General features: G+C 41.7%; 2 protein-coding genes across 4 annotated transcripts in view; both read right to left on the bottom strand.

Annotated features, from left to right (window-relative positions):
* RAB4A (RAB4A, member RAS oncogene family) overlaps nt 1-26,318 on the bottom strand; it is a 683,172-nt gene that overhangs the window by 5,257 nt on the left and 651,597 nt on the right. Inside the window, exons 3-7 of one of the 3 annotated variants that reach the window (XM_050769444.1) lie at nt 13,249-13,329; nt 11,001-11,115; nt 4,365-4,427; nt 2,634-2,788; nt 1,183-1,278 (exon numbers count right to left, since the gene is read on the bottom strand). In XM_050769444.1, the coding sequence (XP_050625401.1) occupies nt 1,183-1,278; nt 2,634-2,788; nt 4,365-4,427; nt 11,001-11,115; nt 13,249-13,329 (510 nt within the window). Of the gene's footprint in view, nt 1-1,182; nt 1,279-2,633; nt 2,789-4,364; nt 4,428-11,000; nt 11,116-13,248; nt 13,330-26,318 lie in introns of those variants that run through there. The other 2 variants (XM_050769433.1, XM_050769422.1) reach the window with 2 other exon arrangements.
* GALNT2 (polypeptide N-acetylgalactosaminyltransferase 2) overlaps nt 1-26,318 on the bottom strand; it is a 1,373,297-nt gene that overhangs the window by 981,418 nt on the left and 365,561 nt on the right. The window lies entirely within an intron of this gene.

Raw genomic sequence — 26,318 nt, 5'->3', positions numbered from 1 at the left:
CAGCAGTGGTTCTCAACCTTGGATGAACATTAGAACTGCATGAGTGAACATTTAAAAACGCTGATGCCTTGACCATACTTCAGCCCAATTAATTCAGCGTCTCCAGAGGCAGAGCCTGGGATTAGAACTTTTAATGCATCTCAGTGACTCTAGTGCTCATCCAGGGTTGAGAATTGGTAATCTACAAGATAAAGTTCTAGATCCTTGATGAGGACTGGCTGGTTCCTGCCTTTCTTCAACCTTTTCTCCTGCTATCTATCTTCCTCACTCCCTTTGCTGGCTCACTCTTCCTTATATTCTGAAAGCCTGAGCTCATCTAACACCTTCTCCTGGAAGCCCTCCCTGACACCTCCTCTATCCTCTGGCTGTGGCAGGTCCCCTTCTTCATGTTACCCTGAGCCTGTGCATCCCTCAATTACCACATCAGCCTCGTGATATTATAATTATCCTCTGACTGTCTCCCACGGAAGATAGTTTCTTGGGGGACAAGGGGTGTGATTTATTCATTTTTGTATCCCAGCATCTGACAAAGAATAGGCACTCAGATGTTTGAATGAATCAATTAAAAGGTGATGCCTATATATAGTTACTTTAGTAAATGACAATTACATAGTATTTTGTCAGCTGCCTACATTAGGATTATTTTGAATTATTTTAACTGAAGCAACAAACACAAAAATGAGGCATTTTATAATTGAGGCATGCTCAGTGAGCTTCAGAAATAAAATTACTCTGGACTCCATAGCTCCATGATGCCCGATCTGCAAAGATCAACACTACACCATGTACCTGTAACTCCCTTACACATGACCACTGGTCCAACAGAATTAGCATGCTGTTGACAGAGTGGACAAAGGCCTATTCTTCCTCCTTTTAGTGAAGGACTCAAGAAATACTATAATTCTAAATGCAAACACTCCCTGAAACCTTGACTACTCCTCCACAGCTGAGTTGGTGTGCCCATCCACCTTCATCACCATGGAAACCATCCTGATAAGGAAGGGCTTTCACCTCAGCCAGGAGAACATGACCTTTGAACCCATATGTGATGATTTTAGGTTGGCAGGTACAGAGAGAATAGTCTTTATTAAACCACTCCTGAAACTATTAATTAAAAGGTGATCTACTGAGCTAGAGTGTAAAATATGCAGAAGAAAATTTGACTAATGGAAAGGCTTTTACCTGATTCAATTTTGTTAAGTATTTTTCTTGCACACTGTACAAAAGCCTCTTCTACATTCTCCCCTGTTAGTGCACTTGTTTCCAAAAACATCAGCTCTAAAATGGACATCAAACAAAATAAAGTCATATTTAGAAGATGATAATTTTCACTTACTAAAAGTCTGTGCAGCATTCTCTTAGAAAAGCAGACAAAATATAATTTATAACCTAAAACCATATATTTCTGTCAATATAAAACCAATATATGTCGTTATGTGTTTTTTAAATGTTAGAAGAATTTCAGCACCGGACTGAAAAGTCACTGGAATCTTGTGCTAGCCCTTCACCTGGTGAAAGGCCTGAGCAAGCCACCAGGCTTCCCCAGCTGAGTGACCAGCCATCAGGAAGGAGCTGGCTCACCAAAATGGCCCTGCCACTGATTTCAGGCAAAGTTGCAATGTCCTCCTTCAAACAATCTGAGTGTCACCACAAATATGACCTACAAGTGTTTACACTTTTTAGGGGACTATACTGCAGTTTGTCATACAGCCCATGAAGAGATAGTACAGGAATTAATATTCTTTCTACCCACTACAGTGGCTGTTCATCTCAGCAGAAAGGCCTGTTCTGCTTGCTCTCTCAGCAAACCACAGCCTCGCTAGCCTCTTGTATCCTCACTTGTAAAAATGAGTTTAGATGACATCTAAATTCCTTTGCATCTTTGTTAACATTCCAAACTTCTGATTTCTAAACAGTTTTTAAAAAACTGTCATGATGGCGTATGGATTTCTCTCATGTTTATTTTTTTAGCAAGAAACTAGTAAAGTTACAATATAATTTGGAATCTTAGAGTCCAATCAAATATTGATATTAGCATATTATAGTCTTTGGTTCTAAAAATTAAAGTTATTTAAAATGTCTGAATTTTTAAAAAATCATTCTCTTATCCATTAATAAAGCAACCATTAATTTTATGTGGCATTTTCACGTATTCTACATGGAAATTCAAAAAAGTTTCAAAGTCACCTATAACCAAATGACTTAAGTTTAGCAAATGAAGCCAATAAGCCAAGTATTTCTTCTGCTTCCTTTTCTATTTGGGCTAATACTTCACCAAATTTCCTTCAAAAGACATTAAAAAATAATGACATCATTTGGTTAGAGTCTTTAAAGATTATTGTTATAAATTTCACTTTAGCCCAAGATCTCTAATATTCAAAGACCTTCGACTGAAAAGTCATTACATAATGTTACTACATTTGCTTTTATCATTATAGTAACTTCTGCAGGCAGAATGCAATACACTAACAATATGCTAAACAGGTCTAATTTATAGTAAAAACAATTGGAAATTCCACATTTCCTAAATCTAGTTTGATCTCGAAATTCCAATATATGTTTTAAATTCAAAGAAATGCTTTTATCCTCAAATATGCCATTTGAAAAATAGTAAGAAGTAAAAGGTCACTTGCCATTTTCTTGAGCAAATCTGGAGGCTTCTAAGAAGGTAACTTCACGATCTGCATCCAGGTCCTTCTTGTTTCCACAAAGGATGATCACAATGTTCTGACTCGCTAGCATTCGGGCATCTGTTAACCAATTAGTAAGCGCATTGTAGGTTTCTCGGCTGCGTAATATAAGATTGTGAAAATAATACATGTATTTTATAAAACTAGCAACTCTTTCCAGTCATTCTCACTACTCACACCGCTTTTCAACATTTCAGGGTAATGGCACCAACACCTTTAAGGTAACTCAGACAACGTGAATGCACCAAACATATACCATATCCACAGAGTTTGTTTCGTTTTGTTTCTGGTAAAATGAGACAGTAAGTCAGATATTTTGTCATTTTTTGTTTGCCCAGTCATGGAGCAAAAGGAAAGATATATTCCTTCATTCATTTGACATCTACTGAGCTCTTAGCATGTGCAAGGTATTAGACTGTGGTAGGCAAGATTTCATAGCTAACTGCTGCCACTTAATGAATCCTTGCAATGTGCCAGCACTTTGTTTTACAGGACTTTATCACATTGATTCTTTATAAGGATTCCATGACACAGACTGCCATTATTCTCCTTTTCCCTGAGAAATCCAAGGCCCAGAGAGATTAATTACGTTGCCCTAGGTCATACAGCAGCCAGTGGCAAAGCCAGGACTTGACCAGCTCTGTCTGGCTCCAGAACCAACTCTCAGACTTACTATTTTTGGCCCTCATGTGTCTTAAGGACCGAGTTCTTCTCATGGCACTTTGCTAGCCTGACTGATGACTTCACACTTTAGCAGGCAGAGCCTTTCACTGCTGGGGCAAGTGCAGGAAGTGCTGGGCCAGAAACTGCCTGCTTCCTCTCAGAATGCCTGTCTCCAGGGACACAGATTGGAGGAGGGAAGCGGCTGACCGACAGCCTCTCACTGGACAGGTTCCTACCCAGAAAGGGCTCCCAGGTGATGCCATTTAGATGACACGCTTCTGAGATAGTGCTACTCAGATCAGCGCTGTCGAATGGAATTTCCTCATGGATAGGAATGTTCTATAATCTGTTCTGATATGGTAGTCACCAGCCACGTGTAGCTACTGAGGACCTGAAATGTGGCCAGTGCAATCGAGGAACAGAATTTTTTATTTTATTTCAGTTAAATTGCCATATGTCACAAACAGCTACTATCTAAGTGCTTCACATTAACTAATTTAAATCTCCCAATGACCTCCTGAGGATCATGGGATTATTACTACCTCCATCTTACAGACAAGAAAACTAAGGCCCAGGCAGCTGAAGCAGCTGGCCCGAGAGGGTCACTCAGCTAGTGACTGCAACTGGGATTTGAACCAAGCAATCTCAGCCCAGCGTCTGTGTCCTCGCCCTCTCTCAACTCACTTCTAATAACTTACCGTACATAAAGCTTTGTGAACCTTAAGGAAAGTGTCCAAGCATCATGTCAAGAAACATAATGCAATAAGACAGATTGCTTCATCTACCTAAAACCTTACGAATACATTTCTCTGCATGGGAAAGCAGTGGTAGGGGCTTGTTCAAAGACCTCTGAGACCCCAGATGGAAGGGCTAAGGGGCTTCCTGGATGCCAGCCACACCACCGTCCCCAGACACACAAAGCACACACTGCACGGAAGGCACCTTGCCAAGACCAGCCTTTGGGCTGCAGGGCACTGAGCAGCCTCCTTCACCACGGGGAGCTGGCATTACCTGGTGATATCATAGACGAGGAGAGCCCCGGCCGCACCTCGGTAATAACTTCTTGTCACGGACCTGGAAGAATTACACTGGTTTTACTTTCAACCAATGGAGACCCTTTACCATATCCCACCTTCCCATGAAAAAACACCCACACTTGCTCTGTAAACCACGGCACAGGGACAGACGCCGGTTTAAAAGAGAAATGATTCAAAGACACCTGAACATACGTGAGAGGGGTTACTCTGCCTGAAATCACATCACCGTGACAAGTAGGAGATTCCTTCAAAGCAGATGCAGCTCTCTGATGGATGTCTCCTTTGAGAACTCCTAGCAGGGTGAGCTGTCTGCAGGCGGAAGCCAGCACCACCGCCTAGATGGTCACTAAGGGGCTCAGCAATCCACTCGCTTCTCTGTGGGCTCCTCATCTACCCCACTCCCTGGCACAGCTCTCTCCATCTCTTCCAGTTCTCGCCACCTCTTGGGGCGGTGGAATCCATAGTCACCATGGCCCTGCACCCATCTGCATCCCTGCCCCATCACCATGGGGAAACTGAGTGTGCCAGCATGTCATACCCACTCTCACATTCAAGAAGGCGTCTTTCGTTGAAGGCGTCTTTTGGTCACACGATTTCCCTTACATTGTCAATCTCTCCCTCTTTGCTAGATTTTTCCCATTAGTGGCCTGACACCTATAATCCCAGCACTTTAGGAGGCCCAAGAGGGAGGACTGCTTGAGCAGGAGTCTGAGACCAGCCTGGGTAAGAGGAGAGACCCTGTCTTTATAAAAAATTAGCCAGGCATGGCAGTGCACACCTATAATCCCAGCTACTCAGGAGGCTGAGGCAGGAGGACTGCTTGAGCCCAGGAGTTCGAGGTGATCATGAGCTATGATCATGCCACTGCGCTCCAGCCTGGGCAACAGAAAAAAAAAAAAAAAGCCAGGAGTTCAGGATTTTTCCTATTAGCAAAACAAAAATAAATTGGCTCTGGTACCGCCCATCTTAAAACACAAAACAGAAATATGCTGCACAATCTTTTCAGCTACTGTCCCACTGTCTGCTCTTCTCCACATCCAACTCTGTTTTCTTGAGACACAGAGTTTCGCTCGTTACACCAGGCTATAGCGCAATAGCGCGATCTCAGCTCACTGCAACTTCACCTCCCAGGTTCAAGCAATTCTCCTGCCTCAGTCTCCCGAGTAGCTGGGATTACAGGCACCCACCACCACGGGATTTCACCATGTTAGCCAGGCTGGTCTCAAACTCCTGACCTCAGATGATCCACCCACCTCTGCCTTCAAAAGTGCTGGGATTACAGGCGTGAGCCACCACGCCTGGCCCCACATCCAACTTTCTGAAAGAGCTGGCTTTACCTGCAGCTTCCTCTTCTTCACCTCCAACCTGGCATCTCTCTCTGCTACTCCCCAAAAGCCCGTCAAGATCCCCACCCTCTGTGCACCCGAAGCTCACTCACTCACGCAGCCTCTGCGCCCTGCACTCCGCTAGTCTTCCTCCCATGCACCAGCCACTTCTCTGGCTCTGGTCATTCTTCTGAATCTGCCCTGGGACTGCAATTCCCCAGAGCTGGGTCCTGGGCTCTCCTAACATTCGACTCAAATTTTGTCTCCAGCTCAGATCCAAGTGCTGCCTCTGTATCTCCATGAGACTGCCTGATAAACATGTCAAACTTAACATTTGCACAGCAGAACTCTTTTTGGTTCCACCCTCCAGGCCCGTCCTGGCCTAGCAAGAGGCATCACTACCCACCCTGTTTCTAAAGCAAATCAGCTCCACGTTCATCCTCAACTCCTGTCCACTTCCACATTCACTCCGCCTGCCTAGTCCGGTCTCCTAAACAGATCCTGTGTCTGCCTACGCTGCTGTCCCTGCTGCCACGTGTGGCCCACAGTCCATTCTCAGAGTAGCCCAACTCATCAAGGCCCACGACAGGACACACCCCTCACTGTACCTGGCCCTTTGGCCCCATTCTCTTCCCTGCTCCCAGCCCCTGCCACTCCCATCTGGGCTCATCACACCGCTGGCTCTCCTTGTCCCTTGGGTCTCATTAACAGTCTCCTCGGCAATGTTCCCCAAGCACCTCCATCCAGTGGACCCCCTCTGTCTATCTCAGTGCGTTGTCTCCTGGGTGGCACCATCCTACTTGGTGGGATGCTCTGTCTCTGTCTCTGTGTTGGCTGCTGCCTCCCCTCCACGGAGCAGGGCTCTGCTGTCTCACTCACCAGAGGACCCCGGTCCCTAGCACAGGGCCTGGACAACTGCTAGCCAGACATTTCCAGAACTTAACTGTGGCCTAGTTTTAAAAAAACATATTTGGTCTTCATCCCAGGTTCCTGGCACAGAGGCCTAAACCCCTGTGATTTTCTTAACGATAAAGGTGTCTTTTGTAAGCCAAGGAGATAACTGTGGGAAGAGGAGCAGGCTAGAGAACCTTGGGATGGGGGCTGTGGCCGTGGGAGCCCTCGCCGTGTGAGGAGAGCGCTGGAACTTCTAGCCTCACCTCAGCCCTCTGGGGAGGAAAGAGGAGCTGGATGGAGATTGAGTCACTCATCAATGGACAATGTTTTAATCAATCATGCCTATGTAAAAAAAAAAAAAAAAAAAACCCACAAAAAACCCAAAATGATGGGGTTCGGAGAGTTCCTGGGCTGGTGGTGGCATGGAGGTGCTGGGAGGGTGGCCCATCCCCATACCATGTCCTCCTGAGCATCTCCACTGGGCTGTGCCTGAATTGACACCTATCTAACAAACCAGTAAATGCCAGGAAAAATGTTTTTCCTGAGTTGTGTGAATCATTCTAAAGAATTCTCCAACCTGACAGGGATGTGAAGGATGGAGGGCGTGGGAACTGCCAGATCTGTAGTTGGCCAAGAAGTGCAGGAAGCCTGGGCACTACAGTGGTGACTGGCATCTGAAGTGGGGGTGGCAGTCTAGGAGACTAAGCCCTTAGCCTGGAGGGTCTCCATTAACTCTGGGTAGTGTCAGAAGTGAAGTATTGGACACCCAGTTGGTGTCAGAGAATCCAACTGGCTGGTGTGAAGAAAAACTCCATAGACTTGATGTCAGGGAAAAAAAAAAAAAGACACCACAGAAATGAACAGTGCCTATCCTTGGAGAACAAGGAAACCCTGGAGCTTGCAACAAACAAACAAACTTACTAATTATTACTTTGCTACTTGGAAAAGAAAAGCTACTTTTAAATGCTCTTTTCAGCTCTTAGTCAGGAAGCTTCAAACTCTTCATGTAGCTTGAAGCTTTTCCTCTCTGCCTTGAGACTGTTACCAGGAGAGGCACACGCTTTAAGGACTGGTGGCAGGTGCAGGTGCAGAGTGGACTGTTTGCTTCGCCCCCCCAACCTCCTAGGGCAGGGGGAAAGGCCTCGCTTCTTCACATCTATTAAGAGGCAGCGCCTTTCTATTCTTGCTCAGCAGGCACCTAGCTGCTAGAGGAAGAGGGAACTAACAGTTCTCTTCAAGATAAGCTATATCACATCTACTTCTTAAAATTTTACTTTCGGATTTATTTTACAACACTGTCTTTTGACAAATGGTTTCTTATATAAATTATTCAAGTAGACAAATGTACACATTTAAGAGTACTACTCTGAGGTGTTAAATTTTCTTACAAAAGTAATTTTAACCAACATAATACATGTGGATAGCTTTAAAGTGAAATGTTATGAAAAGTCTCTAAATTAAACACAGGTATCTCCTGCCTCACTCCTCTCTGGGAGCCTTACTCTCCACAAGCAAGGCGAGTTCTCTTTCTGGTAACTGGGTTTCCTTTAATTAAGTCATTAAAAGAGCACATACTGTACCCCTATGTGCTAGACACTATTCTGGGCACAGGGGAAACAAACAGAAAACTCAAAAACCCTTACACTCATGGATCTTACAGTTTCTTTCTTCTCACTTCTACAAAAGGTTTAGCAAACTGTGAATTTCAGAGCTGTTTCTTCCCGCTCTGACAAGAGTCGTGAGCTCACTTACAGACTCCTCACTTGTTCCCCCGGTCCTCCTGGAAGGGCAGTGCCATCACATCTTAGTCTTCCCTCACCGTCCCTCTAGACCTGTGCCATTCTGAGCTGGATCTTCCTGCTGGCTTCATTTTCCCCTTTCTTGGTTCATGCCCTTGTCCTGGTGAAGTATATCCTCCTAAACTTTCTAAGAAAGTACATTTCTAAGAAGTCTCTAAGAAAGATAATCTTGGCTTCCTGCTCATTCTTGCACATCTGTTGGTATTCAGCCTTTACTCGCACAGTTACAGTTTGGCTAAGTTTAGAATTTTAGGTTGAAGAATTATTTCACCCTGAGTTTTGAAGGCAATACTTCCATTTCTTTTAGCCTCCAATGTTGCTGTGGCAGGGTTCAAAGCAATTCCATTTCTCACACTGTATATGTGGCTGCTTTTTCCCTCTTGGAACCTTTTTGGTCTCCTTTACTTCATCTCTGGTGTTCTGAAATTTCACATGACATGCTCTGGTCTGGACTTTTTCCTTACTATGTTTGATTTTAGGTGGGCCAATTAATCTGGAATCTCATTCCTTCAGTGAAACGTTTTCTTCTATTGTTTCCTCTGCTCTTCTCTCTTCTGGAACTCCTAATAGTCAGGCATTGCATCTTCTGGATTAATTCTGAATGATTCTTTACGTCATCTCTCCCATTTTTCACCATGAGTTTACTTATTATTCTGATTGCTCTTTTTAAGTATGACTTTGTTTCTATTACTTACTTCAATGCAATCTCTGCTCTTCTTTCTGAGGATACTGTGGTTTTAGTGTGATTTTCTTATTCCCTGAAAGTTCTAGCTTCTTTACTTTGAGCTCTTTCTTTTGCTATAGAAACTTTCTTCAAATTTCTGCCTGATCATTAAGAGCAAGGAATGCAAAAGTCTAAAAGCAGCTCTTTATGTGTGGGTGAAGCGGGTGGGCTTGGAGGGTTTCACTGTCAGATGACTGGATAGAGATGGGGCTGTTTCTCTGGGAAAGCAAAACACAGTACCTTCAAGTCTTTCCTTTCCGACTATTCATTTTTCTAGAGAAGGCTCTTTTCTCTTTTCTCCTATGTGGGACATACACACCTGGCTGCCAGTGACCAGGGAAGAGGTGGGCGGTGGGGGGGGGGGGGGGGGGGGGGGTTGGGGGCCAGAGGCTTTCACTTTCACTTAATTTCCCTCTTTTCAGGCCTGACCCCGTGCCCTCAGGTGGGCCTTATGACCTTGAGTCTAGACCCCATTTCAACGTAAAAGACTGAACCTCTTATTTCGTGTGTAAACATGAACCTCTGTAACGTCTACCTCCTGTAGAACCTGATGCTTCCAAATGCTGACCTTTTCTGGGACTCCGGAGGAAGAAATGGCTTCCCCCATTACAGCACTTAAGGCAGAGCTCCTTCTGCTGTCACAGCACCATCTACTTCCTATCTTTAAGAAATTTTTTGGAAATCTCTCAACCATAATTGTGCACTCTCTCAATCTTGGCCTTTTTGTATTAATTCAATTTCAGTTACTTAATAGATATTTCAGTGGGGTTCTGAGAAGGAAAAGGCATACATGTCTAATTGAATCCACCGTGTTTAATCAATGCTTCCAGAAAAATGATGGTGATTAAAGGTGGTTATGGTATTTTTGAAGCAATTATTGAACTTCAATTACTTAATTAATTTTTGAGACAGAGTTTTGTTCTTGTTGCCCAGGCTGGACTACAATGGCATGATTTCAGCTCACTGCAACCTCCACTTCCCAGGTTCAAGCGATTTTCCTGCCTCAGCCTCCAGAGTAGCTGGGATTACAGGCACCCGCCGCCACGTCCAGCTAATTATTTTTATTTTTAGTAGAGAAGGGGTTATACCATGTTGGCCAGGCTGGTCTTGAACTCCTGACCTCAGGTGAGGAAGTCTACCTCGGCCTCCCAAAGTGCTGGGATTACAGGCATGAGCCACTGTGCCCGGCCAAACTTCAATTATTTAATATAAGATATATACTCAACTTTAAGTGAAACGTTTACAAATGGGGTGGATTTCACTGAATTATAAAACTATCTGCTCTGACTGTGCATCTGTGCAAAAAACACAACTAAAATATTCATCTATTTTCTTACTTTAGTAGTTACAGAATACTAAACATGTAACCTCATTTGCAGTGACTGAAGTCATTCTGAGCCTCAATTATGACCCTATTGTAATAAAAGTGTGGAGAGAATATTTTGTGGAGTGTGTATCAAACATCAGAACATGCTCTAGTTAATGTAAAACAAAACAAACCCTCACAAGAGGTTTTAAAAAGTTCTTCTTTAAAAAAGGAACACAGAAAAACAAGCTTGTGCTTTGATGTGAATCTAGAAACATACTGTACAATACACAGTGTCACATCCTCCTGAGAACGGGTCAGCCTCCGAATGATAATGCGGTTGCCTGGAAATCCTCCTGTATTCTTTAGTAATCCATGCTGCACAGAGCTAACCTGAATTTTAGCTGTCTTGTCAAGCAAAGTTTCCAAAAATGAAGTTTCTGAGATTAGGACAAGGAAGGGGTGTGTTGGGGAGGGGATGAGACCTTACATATTGAGAGAATATCATCAAGTATTTCAAATCAAATTTTCAAATATTTTTATTAAGTTAGAGAAAAGCTACCTGAATCGTTCTTGTCCTGCTGTATCCCATATTTGTAACTTTACATATTTACCACCAACATTTATTATCTTTGAACCAAATTCCACTCCTATTGTATGATTTGAGTCATCTTTGACTAAAAAAGAAAAACAAGAACAGCATATTTAATTTTAGAACATTAACAGGCTTATAAATTTAAACAAGTGACACTAAAACCAAGAGTTACACCAATGGGGAATGGACGTTAGCCATTCATTTCTCCAACATTCCACTGAGAAGATGCATTTAGTTTAAAAGATAATACACATAGCCCCTATTCTCCAACAGACATAAAGATTTTTCTCAAAACCCCTAAACAAATCATACATTTAAAAACCTATGCCTGAAGGTAGCCCTGCCATACCCGAACCACATGCAATTGTGCGCTGTGAAGATGCTCACAGATGGCGACTGCTGACGTACCAGGTACCATTCTGAAGGGCGTAACGCCCAGTGACAGGTCTGGAACTCAGTAAGTAATGAGGTGGAGACAGTTTCAACTACTGTATTTGAATGGTTAAATATTCTAAAGAAATAACAGTGAATGGAAGGAAAAGCAGGGGAAAAGGGAAAAGGAGGAAAAAAATTGAACCAAAGAATAAACACCCTCCAACAAAGCCCAAAACACCCTCCAACAAAGCCCAAAACAAAACCCTATGCGATCTACAGGTGTTTGAGCTTTTATTAATTGTAGTGTTCTATGGAAATGATTTGGGATGAATTTGTTGGAGAAATTAGTACTATTTGAATGGGCAGGAGAGAGGCAAAATAAGTATTTTGCTAAACCCAGCGGGAATACACTGCCTATGAAAGAACATTTCGGTGATGATGAACAGATAAGCTAAAATTGAATATCATGGCTATACAGTCCATTGGCTAGTCTGTATTTTGTAATTGCAGAACAAAATTTAATTTTTCCAGGGATCAGGGATGCCACTTGGCAACTGGATTTATTATTCACAGGGCAGAGGGTGCATAAATGGTTACAGTGACTATGCTAGTCTGTTTCATGCCCAGACAGTATAGAACTAGTACGGAAATTCCATTAGGAGTAAACTACCAGGAAAAATGCAGATAGTAAACTACCAGTAAAATCCTTCAAAAAACAACAGCTAAAGGCCACGGGCATCCTGGTTACAAAGAGAGACCTTCCATTCATCACTGTTGTGAGGAGTTGTGGGGAGGACCATGCAGGGGAGTTCTCTGAGGAGGAGAGAATGATTACATAAGCTGAGTACTTGGCCCAGTACCCTCTGGGTATTCTTTTCTAAGACTATACCATGCAAAGTCTTGGCAACTTGTAAATAAACTATCCAGTGAATGAACACTTGCTAAATTCAGTAAGGACCAGTTCTGTGACTAAGACACACTGGGTCCATGTCACTAAACAAACAGGCTCCAACAAGCTCTTGGTTGATGAAAATGGAAGTAGCAGAGTAAATTTCTAGCATTTTATTATTCTTCAAAGCTTTCCGCCAAGCCACCCCATACTGGCTCTTTCTCCTTTTTACCCACCACCTACAGTGTCTCACGTATACTTTCTTAAGATACACTTAATTTAAAAAGACATTCTGTTTTTGAGCCTTCACCCACCTGCCACCAACTAGACAGGTCTTTCTCCACAATTCTTTCCATTATTATAAAAGCATTTTTTTTTTTTTAAATTTTAAGGGCCTTTCAAACCTACAGTCTTCTACAGCTTTCCAAGGTCTCACATGGTTTGAAATAAAAAATTCAACCTCCCTTACCAAAACAGCGAAGGTTGATGGTAAAAGATGGGCTGTGTGGTCAAGAGGTCTGTTCCTGGCCTATAAAACAGAATTGATGACAGCAACTGCCTTAACTGCCTTAACTACAATACAAGCCCACTATGAGGACCAAATGTTGTTATTTTATCCAAAATGTATGCCTAGAGTTTCTCTGGCCGCTCTGTCAGGAAATGGGATTCCTGCCAGAGAACCCCTTTGCTATCTTCAATATCACTATAAGATCTCTCAGCATTTGGAAAATGTACAGTGTAAGTAATCATATATTGAACCATTGTTAAACTGAAATGCTAACTTAATAAAAAATCACATCACCCAAAGTTTAATAACATAACCCTTCAACGTACTTTCGAACTATTACTTTTTTCCTCTGAAAAAAGTTTAAGTTTTACTGTAAACAAATCTGAGCAAGAGAGGGCTCTCAGAAGACATGCATGGGAGAATGACCATTTGATGACACTTACATTTTTTTTCAATAAACTGATGAAGTAAGCAAGATTTGCCAGTTCCTGCATTTCCAATAACCAAGAACTTAAACAAAAAATCTGAAAGATAAAAAGAGACTGTGAAAATAACTTCAAAATGGTGCTGTGAATTTCTTCTTAGATCATGATCATAAAATTTAGTATCTTAGTTGTTAATATAACAGGAAAAAGAGGTAACTGAGTATCTTGTGAAATGACAATATACGTGTTGACTTACCTTCTGACATTTAAGGATTTTAGATATTTGGCTGACATGTTAAGTCAGTGGTTTTCCAAACTGTGCTCTCTGAATAATTACTTTGCAAGCTGAAAGTTTGAAAACTACTGTTGGAATGAATAAAACTTGTCCCTCTGCTAGCCACCATTCAAAGAAATATGCATATTCAGTTGGCAGCAAACTTAGTTTAGAAATTTCAAGTGTTTTCTGTACAAAACAGTAAGCCTGGTAGACTTTGAAGAGTCTACTTCTTTCTTCTTTTTAAAAAGCAGGGGAAAAGGGAAAAGGAGGAAAAAAATAAGTTTTGTCTGCACTTGCAGATTTATGTGGTCTTGCTTCTTTTCCCTCATCTGTAATTTGTTAGCAGCATAAGCCATGTTTAGATCAGCACTTCAAGTGTGAAATTTGTCTGATTCAATGACAAACTGAATAATTTCTTCTTTACACATAGTAATACATTCAATTTGGGATATTATTTTTTATAAAATGGAAGTAAAGGATTTCCAAATAGAAATTGTTAATTAGCACGATGTAGTATAGGTAAACTTCATATTACCCATATTAATTCACTTTGTTTTTTGTGTTATCAAAGAACCGTACGTAGTTCTGCATAGCTTAGGAGCTGAGGAGCTCGGGAGCACCAGAACACCAACTCCCTCCCCATTTCACTCAGCTGCTAAGTCCACTCCCTACCCTTGCTCCTGACCCACCACTGCTAATCTCCACTGCTGCCTGACTCCTTCTGTGGTCTCAAAGGCTCTGCTCTGTATTCCTGGCTCCCCTGTTTGTACCTTTGAAAGTGTCACCTCCACACTCTTTTCCAGATCAGACCAAGCACTTCCTCCTCAATTAAGCTCCAAGAGTGTGTTCCTTTACTGAGCTAGGCCTAGCTCTGTCACCTGTTTCTTAAGAACTATGTTAATCACCACTGAGAGATGAAGCCTATTCAACCTCTCATAATATTCACACGGTTACAGGCAATCAAACTAAAAATAACGTTATTAGAATTTTGTTGGCATTAAAAAATTCCAGGCTAAGCGCGTTGGCTCACAACTGTAATACCAGCACTTTGGAAGGTTAAGGAGGGAGGACTACTTGAGCCCAGGAGTTCAAGGTCACCCTGGGCAACATATGAAATTCTGTTCCTAAAAAAAATAAAAATAAAAAACTTAGCTGGGTGTGGTAGCACACACCTGTAGTCCCAGCTACTTGCGAGGCTGAGGAGGGTACACACCTGAGTGCAGGGGTTCAAGGCTGCAACGAGTTAGGATCACACCACTACACCCCAGCTTGGGTGACAGAGCACTCTGTCTGTAAACTAATTATTCAATGGATAGGTTAAAGAGTAAAATGGGGCCAGGCGCGGTGGCTCAAGCCTGTAATCCCAGCACTTTGGGAGGCCGAGACGGGCGGATCACGAGGTCAGGAGATTGAGACCATCCTGGCTAACACGGTGAAACCCCGTCTCTACTAAAATATACAAAAAAAAAAAAAAAAAAAACTAGCTGGGCGAGGTGGCGGGCGCCTGTGGTCCCAGCTACTTGGGAGGTTGAGGCAGGAGAATGGCGTAAACCCAGGAGGCTGAGCTTGCAGTGAGCTGAGATCCGGCCACTGCACTCCAGCCTGGGCGAGAGAGCAAGACTCCGTCTCAAAAAAAAAAAAAAAAAAAAAAAAGAGTAAAATGGACAAAACGGAGGAGAGAATTAGTGAATCAGAATAAAACCTGGAGATTTCAGTAGGCTGTACCAAGAGCTGAGGACAGAACATATAAAAGAACTCAAGAGACATGGAGGATTGAAGGAAAATATCTAACATGAGTCTAACAGGAATTTTAAAATTAAAAAAATAAGAGAATGAGGGTATACCGAGAGACTACATTTAAAGAAATAATGGCTGAGAATTTTATAGAATTAAAATTAAAGGATTGTTCAAATAAAAAATAACTCTGAACCATGAGAAGAATAAATAAGGATAAACCTACACATAAATATGTAATTGTGAAACTGCAGAATAAACACGAAGACTGTAAAAGCAATAAGAAAGAAAGGAAAAAAGGCTCATAAAGAGACTAGGTATCTTGATTCCAAAGGTCCAAAAACAACGGGGTACTATCCTCACACAGCTGAGAAGAGGGGCAACACTGTTGCATTTGATGTGCAAAAAAATTACCCTTAAAGCCTAGGTGGTCTTCCACTTCCAGGACAATGGAGTAGAAAAACATTTTCCTATTTTTCTCACTAAGAACAACTAAAAACCCTAGAAAAAGATGGGCGTGATGGCTCATGCCTGTAATCCCAGCACTTTGAGAGACCGAGGCAGGTGGATCACCTGAGTCAGGAGTTCGAGACCAGCCTGGCCAACAGCAAAACCCTGTCTCTACTAAAAGTACAAAAATGAGGCAGGCGTGGTGATGGGTGCCTGTAATCCCAGCTACTCAGAAGGCTGAGGCAGGAGAATCGCTGGAACCTGGGAGGTGGATTGCAATGGGCCGAGATTGTGCCACTGCACTCCAGCCTGGAAGACAGAACAAAACTCCGTTCAAAACAAAACAAAACAAAACAAAAACCACCCTAGAAAAGAAATAGAAAAGACTCTAAGGCCAGGCGCAGTGGCTCATGCCTGTAATCCCTACACTTTGGGAGGCTGAGACAGGCGGATCACCTGAGGTCAGGAGTTCAAGATCAGCCTGGCCAACACGATGAAACCCTGTCTCTACTAACAATCTTTTAAAAATTTAAAAAAATTAGTCGGGCATGGTGGAGAGCACCTGTAATCCCAGCTACTCAGGAGGCTGAGGCAGGAGAATCGCTTGAACCTGGGAGGCAGAGGTTGCAGTGAAGCAAGATTGCGCCACTGCACTCCAGCCTGGGCAGCAAGAGTGAAACTCCGTCTCAAAAAAAAAAAAAAAAAAAAAAAAAAAAAGACTCTGAAAGGGTGGAGCAATAGAAGGCCAGTGTACCAGAGATTTCAGTGTACCAGGGATTTCAGGGTCCAAGGAATGATTTGGAAGGAAGTTTCCTGGGTTCTTTTTGCCTCTTATATCCTAGGCTTGGAGCAGAACAAGCTGGCAACCCAGAAATGCCAATGGATGCAGACAAAAAAAAGTCCTAGCGAAAGCCTGCTCTCTGTAGCCATGGGACCAAAAAAGGGGCAGCCAAGCAAGAGAGAGGAAAACTCTGCCACAATAATGACTCTATTCTAGCCAAGTACCACAGCAAAAACTACGGTCCAACCTGTACCCATGCCAACGAAGGCCGAATGGGGAGCCTAAACTTCCACCCTTGCAAGGCTACACCCAAGCGTATCAATATTCCCATAAAGATGGTGTCAGAGAAGATCAAGTAGGGAGCTAGGGCTTTCATCTCTGCTGGCTGGGTAATGAGCTCTTCTGTGTCCCTGCCACAGTGTCAGTGGAGGTCACCAGGGAAAGGGGGATGAGAACATTCTAATCCTTACCCAGCAGTAACAAGATGAATTCCTCTCATGTGTCAATGGAAGCAAGTGGGGAATCTGAACTTCTAGATTCCAGAATCCAGACATGATGGCAGTGATCAGGTAGTGTCCAAGACAGGAAGACAATTAAAAGACTTAAATAAAGATCTAAAGTCCTATAACAAAATAGAAAAATATCCAGGTTTCAGTTGAAAACTCATCATACCAAGAACCAGGAAGACCTCAAACTGAAAGAAAAAAGGTAACAGACATATTCCTATATCAAGATGACAAATGTTAGAATTATCTGACAAAGATTTTAAAGCAGCCATCATAAAAATGTTCCAACAAGTAACACAAACATGCTTGAAATAAATGAAAAAATTAGAAATCATCAGCAAAGAACTAGAAAGTCTCAGCAAAGAACTAGAAGATACACAGAAGAACCAACCAGAAATTTTAAAACAGAAAAATAAAACTACCAAAATAAAAGCTCAGTTGATCGGCTTGACAGCAGAATGGAAGTGACAGGAAAGAATCAGTGAACTAGATGACAAAATGATAAAGTATCCAATCTGAACAACAAAGAATAAAAGGCTGAAATAAATAAACAGAGCCTCAAAGGCCTGGTGACAATAAAAAAGATCTAACATTCATGTCACTGGAGTCCTGGAAGGAGAGGACAAAGAGCAAGTGACTGAAAAAAGCACTCCAAGAAATAGCACTGAAAACTTAAATTTGGTGAGAGATATCAATCTACAGATTTGAAATGATGAATGAACCCAAACAGGATAAACCCAAACAAGTCTGTGACAAGATCATAACTAAATTTCTGAAAACTGAAGAGAAATAAAAAGTCTTAAAGGTAGCCAGAGAAAAACGATACTGTATCTACAAGAGAAATACAATTCAAATAACAGCAGATTTGTCATCTGAAGCCAGGGAGGCCATAAGAGAGTGATTGTATTTTTCAAGTGCTCAAAGAAAGAAAAGCTTTCAACCCAGAACCCTATGTCCTGTGAAACTATTTTTCTGGAATAAAGGGTAAATGAAGACATTCTCTGATTTAAAAAAAAAAATTAACAGAATTTATCACCAAGAAATCTGCCTGCAAAAGAACAGCTAAAGGAATTTCTCTGAACAGGAAGAAAATGATAAAAGAAGGAATCTTGGAACATCAGAGTGGAAGAAAGAACACGGAAAGCAAAAATATGGGCAAATACAATAAGGCTTTCCTTCTTATCTTGAGTCTTCTTCATTATGTTTAACTGTTTAAGAAAAATAGTATTATCTATATGATTCTAAAATATGTAAAGGAAATACTTAAGACAATTAAAACAAGACAGGATAAAAAGATGAAAGTAGTGAACTATGATATATATATATAACTATGATAAGTTATATATATATAAAGTAAGACAGAGTGACCACTGAAACAGCCATGAGCAGAGATACATTCAAAAACACTCTTGGTAAATCAAACAGAATTCTTTAAAAACGGCCAGTCAAGGCAGGCTGGAAAAGAAAACTGAGAAATAAAATGGCAAACCTGAGTCATACAATATCAATAATTATATTAAATGTAAAAGGAATAAATACACCAATTAAATGACAAAGATTGGAAGACTGACTTAAAAAGCATGACCTAATCATACACCATCTACAAGAAACTCACTTCAGTTATAATGATATGGACTGCTGAAAGAATGGAAAAGGATATATCATGCAAACATTAATCAAAGAAAAACAGGGCTGGCTGTATTAATATCATATAGACTTCAGAACAAAGAAAATAACCAGAGACAGAAAGGGCCATTACATAACTATTAATACATAAGGGTAAAGCCACCAATAAGATATAGGTATCTTGAACATGTATATGCCAAACGGCTGTAAAATATGTCAAGCAAAAACTAACAGAATTAAAAGGACAGACAAACCCACCATTATAGCCTGAGATTTTAACGCTAAGTAAAATGTTAACTGGATGGTTGGCAGTTTCTTATAAAACTAAACATTTAAGTACCATATGATTCAGCAACTGCACTCCTAGACATTCATCTCGGAGAAATGAAGACTTTGTGTCATATAAAACCCTGTATATGAATGTTTATGGCAGTTGTATTGGTATAGCCCCAAACTGGAAACAACCCAGATGTTCTTTAACAGGTAAATTGTTAGACAATCTTTGGTACACTCATAACAAGGAATGCTACTCAGCAATAACAAGGATTAAATTGTCAACACATGCAATAACCTGGATGTATCTCCAGAGAATTATACTGAGTGAAAAAGTCAATCCCAAAAAATTGCAAGTGCAAGATTCCATTTATATAACATTCTTAAAATGACAAAACTATAGAAATGGAGAATAGATTCGTGGTTGCCAAAGGCTAAGGGAAATGTGGTGATAGGAAGGAAGTCTGTGCCTATAAAAGGGCAACAGGAGAGATCTTTGTGGTGATGGAAGTGTCCCGGATCTGTGTCAACGTCAATATCCTAGTTGTGATATTCTGCAATAATTTTGTAAGTTTTTCCCATTGGAGAAAACTAGGAAAAGGGTGCATGAGAACTCCGTATTTTTTCTTACAACTATATGAATCTACAATGATCTCAAAATAGAAAGCTTAACTGAAAAAAAAAATATTATATTTTCAGACAATGACTCTGTAAGTTTACTATGCACAGTCCCCAAACTGGAAGAATTAGCAAAGGATTCAAGAAGGAAACAATACCAGAAGGAAGGAGTAGCAGAAAAGCAGCTGAGCTGTCTATTAATTCTTTTTCTGTGTGGTGATACATGTATTTAGATAACATAGATAATACTATATGGACGATGAATTATTCCTTGGTAGATGATGAGAATCCAACTCCAGGAGGAGTTTCAGTTAGTGCTGAATTACCTGGATCTCACAGAAATCATTCTGGCAGGAATGTATGGCATTATGTTCTCTCAGAGTGTTCAACATTTGCTGGTTTGCAGCAATGATGATCTCACTCATCATGACTCCATATCAAAATATGGCAGAATCTGTACTAGTTTTATGGGTTTATTTTGCATTTTTAATCTGTGGTTTTCTCTTTCTTTTTCCTTGCTTAACAGTGGATGACATATATATAGCATACCAAGTGTATGTTTTATATGTTAAGTGTATAGTGCTTAACAACTACAGAAAGGCTTAACAGGAACAGGTGAATAGCCATATTACAGAGTAATTAATGAAGGGAAAATGCCTATGTAGGTTATATAAGATAACTAAATGTGAATTGGTTAAATAATTGTGTCCACCTAAATTAGATTTGGTGTTTATTATAGTGAACGTTAACTTGAGGGCTCAAACTCACGATAAATTTTTCTCGTTCAGTTTATGATAATTACATTCACCTGATGAGGGTTTCCTACAGAATGAATTAAGCTTGAAGGGAAAGACCACACCCCAAAGCAGAAAATCTAAAACAGATACATCCTACTAATGTACTTTTAACTTTCCACATGAAATGTCAAATGAGATGACAGGAAAGGTATCAAATAATTAGAATTCAATCTTGGGCAAATGTCAGCCATTCAGGAACACAGACAAAATAAAGACTAGGAAAAAATGGCCTCCTACCCACTGAAATAGCAAACATAAAGCCAAAAAAGATTAACTCTACAGGAGACACCTCATTTGGAATTGACTGACTTGTTTCACATTCACTTCAAACAGCACTATTACCTAATGCCCCAAACTGCAGCAGATCAAAGGTATATACTGAAGTAGGACTGTGAACTACAGGCACAAAGGCAGATGGGGACAGCAGGGCATGAGCTAGAAAGTGACCATAATAGCACAGCACATTTTGTGCAGCAGTTGATAGTCAAGGATGACCTTGAGTGTTCAAGAAAATTAAGCTATATTCAGCAGACAAGATGACCTCTGCCTTCCTAGTTTTTTCCCCAAGCAATGGTCTTGCTTTCGAGATTTCCAAAGGTCAGAAAGGAAGCACGAATGTATGGCCTCTCACCGTATGATGCACTTCATGTGTCTTACTTCCTGGCAGAAGAGGCTAAGTGCCGTGGTATAGCATTAGAATTTGGGTAGAATGGAGTCATTTAAACAAGGTTTCCTTCTTTAGGAATTAAAGGCTTAGGGTCTGTGATTATGAAAACTGAGATAAGAGATGCTGAAGGTTCTGAGGATGAATAGGCTTTAAGGCAAAACAGTAAATTGCAAATTCAGAGATTAAGTTGAAAATACCTGTAAGTCAACACAGTGGAGATTTGGGGAAGCAGTTCTCATAAGGGCTGAATGTGAAAAGAGAAGCTAAGTGAGAAAAAGGCTGCCAAGTGTCCACTGACTGATCATCAGCATCCCTGGTGAAACCAACATCGCTTCAGGTGGGGGCAAAATCCTAATTACAGTCAGTTGAAGAATGAAGGAAGACAGACACTGTTGACAAAAAGTACTGACAGCTCTTATAAGCAGTTTAGCTGTGAGGGAAAGGAGAGACAGAGGTTGTTAAAGGAGGAAGGCGCAAAGCCAGGAAGCTACCAGTGGAAAGAGAAAGGAGGGGAACAGACATGATGGGTGAAGTGGGGACCTGAAGCTTTAGAGATGGGGTCCAAAGTAGAAGGCTGGGGTTAGTTTTAAACAAGAGAGACCTTCTTCTGAGACGACATAGAAAGGGTTAAGGATGAGGTAAGCAAGTTTGCAGACATGGCATCTTTTCCTTACATCTACTGGTGGTCATCTACTAGAAGTGAGAGAATGGGCTCGAGGAGATGCGTGAAGGTTTAAAATAGCTGATGTGGAGAAAGACAGAGGTGACCAGGATAAGAAAAATGATTGCTAAGTATTACTGAGTACCCAGCTGGAAGCAGAGACCATACATCTGCAATGATCTCAATCTAAAAGGAGCTCTGTCTGCACAGCAGGCAAGGCAGACGGCTGGGTGGCCAGGGCTGGAGCTGTGCAAAGTGTGTGTAGCTGAAAGAAAAAGGACGAGGTGGAAGGAAATGCCATGGGTGTCTTATCTGAAGAGAGAGCAGCTCATTGCCTGAAAAGAAGAAAGGGGCCAGGCATGGTGGATCATGCCTGTAATCCCAGCACTTTGGGAGGCCAAGGTGGGCAGATCACTTGAGGTTAGGAGATCGAGACCAGCCTGGCCAACATGGTGAAACCCGACTCTACTAAAAATACAAAAATTAGCCAGGTGTGGTGGCACACACTTGTAATCCCAGCGACTCAGGAGGCTGAGGCACAAGAATCACTTGAACCTAGGAGGTGGAGGTTTCAGTGAGCTGAGATAGTGCCACTGCACTCCAGACTGGGCAACAGAGTGAGACTCCGTCTCAAAACAAACAAACAAACATAAATAAAAAAAAAAGAAGAAGAAAGGGAGGAGATGGACCAGCAGCCTGCAGCTCTGAAAGTGAAGAATGGATGGAGTTGGAGTGGTCAGAATGGGATAGGTGACAAAGTCCAGGGAGCAGCCAGGGAAGGGAGTACCTGAAGAGGTGGTAGAAGAGATGTAACTTCATCCTGACTAGAGATCAAGTCAAGGAACTGTGGAGCTGAGTTGTTGACTGACCTCTGCAAGGACACTGCAGTGACCCAGGATCCGTCAGGAGTTGGAGCAAAAGAACAAGACCATATGACAGATGACCTTGTTGAGTAAGGACTATCCCCAGGGTCATCAGATAACAGCAACGAGGAGCCGGGAGAGGACAGAATATAAGATGACACGTACTTTAAAGGACAAAAAGTTTTGGTACAATGGTCAGGGAGGAATTGAACAGTGGAAACCTTGATGAAATGCTGGTTAGGAGAGGTGGAAGGTTTGGGCAGCAGAGGAACACATGACATGTGGAGGAGAAGAATAAGAAGTAAAGGAGGTGGAACAGGCAGCAAAAGTTAATCATGGGACTCTGCAGTGTGCCTGTGGGAGCCGCGGTTCACCTAAGCCTGAATTAAACGTTGTCGTCACAGAGGAATCCTGACCCTTGTAAATTTAACATTTGCAGCACAGGCTCCCCAACAATTGCTCCAGGTTCGTGATTGGGTCTTTGGTTTTCCTGACCCATTCGTTGGGATCACATGCACTGAGGAAGCTGATGTGAGGAAGCCAGTTACTTAGCAGGCCAGCTCTTTGCTATTTTCCACTGATATAACAATTTTTATTTATATATATATAAAATAATTATATATAATTGTAAATGATTTATATATAAACTATTTAAAATACATATATATATATAATGTATCTATATTATATATAGATATATAGTTCTTCTAAAGCGGAAGACTACTCCCATCCTGGCCCAGGAGGCTCTCATATCCTCATGAACCCAGGTTCCAGGTGCTGTGGAAGCTGCCACAGGGGCAGTGGTGCGGATGCTGAATGGCAAGCTGCAAGACAGTCAGCACAGCTGCTCAAGTCACTGTGACGAAGAACTTTGGAATGAAACCCAATTTTCTTACCTTTTAATCATGTAAACTGGCCCTAATTTAACTTTCCTTTGCATCTTTCAGGGTAAACAGTAACTTAAACCATGTTAAGAAGTCAGCTCAAAAGACTCTGAAACCAAATAGATCCAGGAGGTAAGGATGGGGAAGAATTAAAAATGGACTCTAACTTTATCTTCTAGGCAAACACAGGAAAAATAGAAGACGGGTATAGGCGTGAGTAGTTTGTTGGGTTTGGGACGTATTGTGTTCAGATGCCAGGAGGCCACCGAGGTGTAGTTAGGTAGCTGAAAATAAGACCTGTAGTTTGAGTGAAGGATGCGACGAGAAATATAGATGTTACAGTCATCAGCGCATCAGCAGTAAATCATGGGCATGGGCTGGAATACTTTACAGTTTAAATGACCATGAGAAAGAATAATATTTTGTTTTTTCAAAAAATCGTGTTTTCAGAGTTTTCGAGCATGGAGTCATTACATGTCTCCCTGGACCAACAGCACCTGCATGGCCCGGAAGCTGGTCAGATGCAGATCTCCCTCACCCTCTAAGTCAGGATCTACATTTTAACACACCAGGGGTCTCGTGTGCACATTAGTTTGATAAGCACTGGTGCAATGTTTCCCAAACTTTGGTACTTGAAATGTTCACCAGCTTTCAGTGAATGAGAAAAAGAAAATGACAAACATGTATAATCATATATTTATTCAACTTGAAGAAATGTCCTTTGTTTTGGTGTTACAGGATTCCTTTGCTGACATGTTTACCTGTTCTTTCATGAAATTAAGGTAAAGGGCAATTGGGGTGATTTCCCTAACAGCAAGTTATTTCATACTTTATTGGAACCAGGTGACTTTGAAATGCTATTTACAGCCGGGCGCGGTGGCTCACGCCTGTAATCCCAGCACTTTGGGAGGCCGAGATGGGCGGATCACGAGATCGAGACCATCCTGGCTAACACAGTGAAACCCCGTCTCTACTAAAAAATACAAAAAATTAGCCGGGCGAGGTGGCAGGCGCCTGTAGTCCCAGCTACTCGGGAGGCTGAGGCAGGAGAATGGCGTAAACCCGGGAGGCAGAGCTTGCAGTGAGCTGAGATCCGGCCACTACACTCCAGCCTGGGCGACAGAGCGAGACTCCGTCTCAAAAAAAAAAAAAAAAAAAAAAAAAAAAAAAGAAAATGCTATTTACAGCCGGGCGCGGTGGCTCACGCCTGTAATCCCAGCACTTTGGGAGGCTGAGGAGGGCGGATCATGAGGTCAGGAGTTTGGAGGCCAGCCTGACCAACATAGTGAAACCCTGTCTCTACTAAATATACAAAAAAAATTAGCTGGGTGTGGTGGCGGGCACCCGTAGTCCCAGCTACTTGGGAGGCTGAGGCAGGAGAATCGCTTGAACCCAGGAGGTGGAGGGTGCGGTGTGCTGAGGTCGCACCACTGCACTCCAGCCTGGGCAACAGTGCAAGACTGTCTCAAAGAAAAAAAAAAAAAGAAAAGAAATGTTACTTCCTTTATCAAGGATATCTTCTTCACTCCATCTTGCTTTGTCATCCTAAATTTCTCCATGAGTCGTATTTTGATGAGCAAAGCCTATATTTTAGCTTCTTAGGGCTGTCATCACAAAGAACCACAAACTGGGAAGCTTAAAACAACAGAAGTTTACTGTCTCACAGTCTGGAGGCCAGGCGTTCAAATTCAAAGTGCTGGTAGGGTCAAGCTCTCTCTGAAGGCTCTAGGGAAGGATCCCTCCTTACCTCTCTCTGGCTTCTGGTGGTTGCCAGCCATCCCTTGGCACTCCTTGGCTGGTAGATGCATCCTTCCAATCTTGGCCTCCATCCTCACATCTCTTTCTCCCCGAATACATGTGTGTCTAAGTTTCCCTCATCTTATAAGGACACCAGGCAACGAATTAGGGCCCACTGTAATTCAGTATGATGACCTCATCTTAACTTGATTACATCTGCAAAGATCTTATTTCCAAATGCGGTCACATTCATGGGTACTAGGGGTTAGGACTTAAACAGATATTTTGGGGAACACAACTCAACCCAAACAGCCTACAATGAAACAGTTTTAAAGGAAAATATTCTGATAATTCTCAAAATTATATGGCAAATACTGTAATACTGTGCTGTTTTCAAAATGAAGCACAAAATAAAAACATTAAGAGTATATTTTAATAAAAATGAGCACAGAACCAGCAATTTGAGTTGTATTCTTTTCATATATTATTCCCATTGTAGATGGCATAAACTCTAATATATGCAGAGATTTTGTATTAGATTTTTCCTCACTCTCAAACTGCCCCAGCACTTAAAATTTTAAAAGAAATTTCTGGCATTTTCCCACTACATATACTTTTTAGCTCCTTTCTGAACATTGCTGCTTGGCATCAAAATTACTTCCAGTTTGTCATCTCCCAGGTCTCAGATGGCTGAAGCAGAGTTCCTTGGGAAGTCCCAAGCCATACTAACCAGCCAGGACTTTAAGAATGTAGTGTATCTAATGACATTTGGGAGAATTTTGTTTCATATTCAGATTAAGGGTTACATCCGAAACCTAAGATTTCAATTTGCTTCATGATATTACATAAAGTACAATATTCAAGTGGTGACTTCAAAGCAACAAAAAATGTTCAACACTACTCAGTCTATGGAAGGTGAAATACTGTTTTAATATGTTAAAAAGCATATTAAATGAACACATTAATGAAAGGTAGCTCATTAACAGTACATTTTAGCAGGGCACAGTGGCTCATGCCTGTGATCTCAACACTTTGGGAGGTGGAGGCATGAGGATCACTTGAGCCCAGGAGTTCGAGATGACACTGCAACAGTGAGAGACCTCGTCTTGACAAAGAAAATTAAAAAAAAAAAAAAAATTAGCCAGGTGTGGTGGCATGCACCTGTGGTCCCAGCTGCTCAGGAGGCTGAAGTGGGAGGATTACTTGAGCTAGGG

Source organism: Macaca thibetana, chromosome 1 (genome assembly GCF_024542745.1).
Source record: "Macaca thibetana thibetana isolate TM-01 chromosome 1, ASM2454274v1, whole genome shotgun sequence".
In the NCBI taxonomy this organism is placed as follows: domain Eukaryota; kingdom Metazoa; phylum Chordata; class Mammalia; order Primates; family Cercopithecidae; genus Macaca; species Macaca thibetana.
Note: the sequence above shows the minus strand (reverse complement) of the source record. Positions and strands in the feature narration are given on the sequence as shown.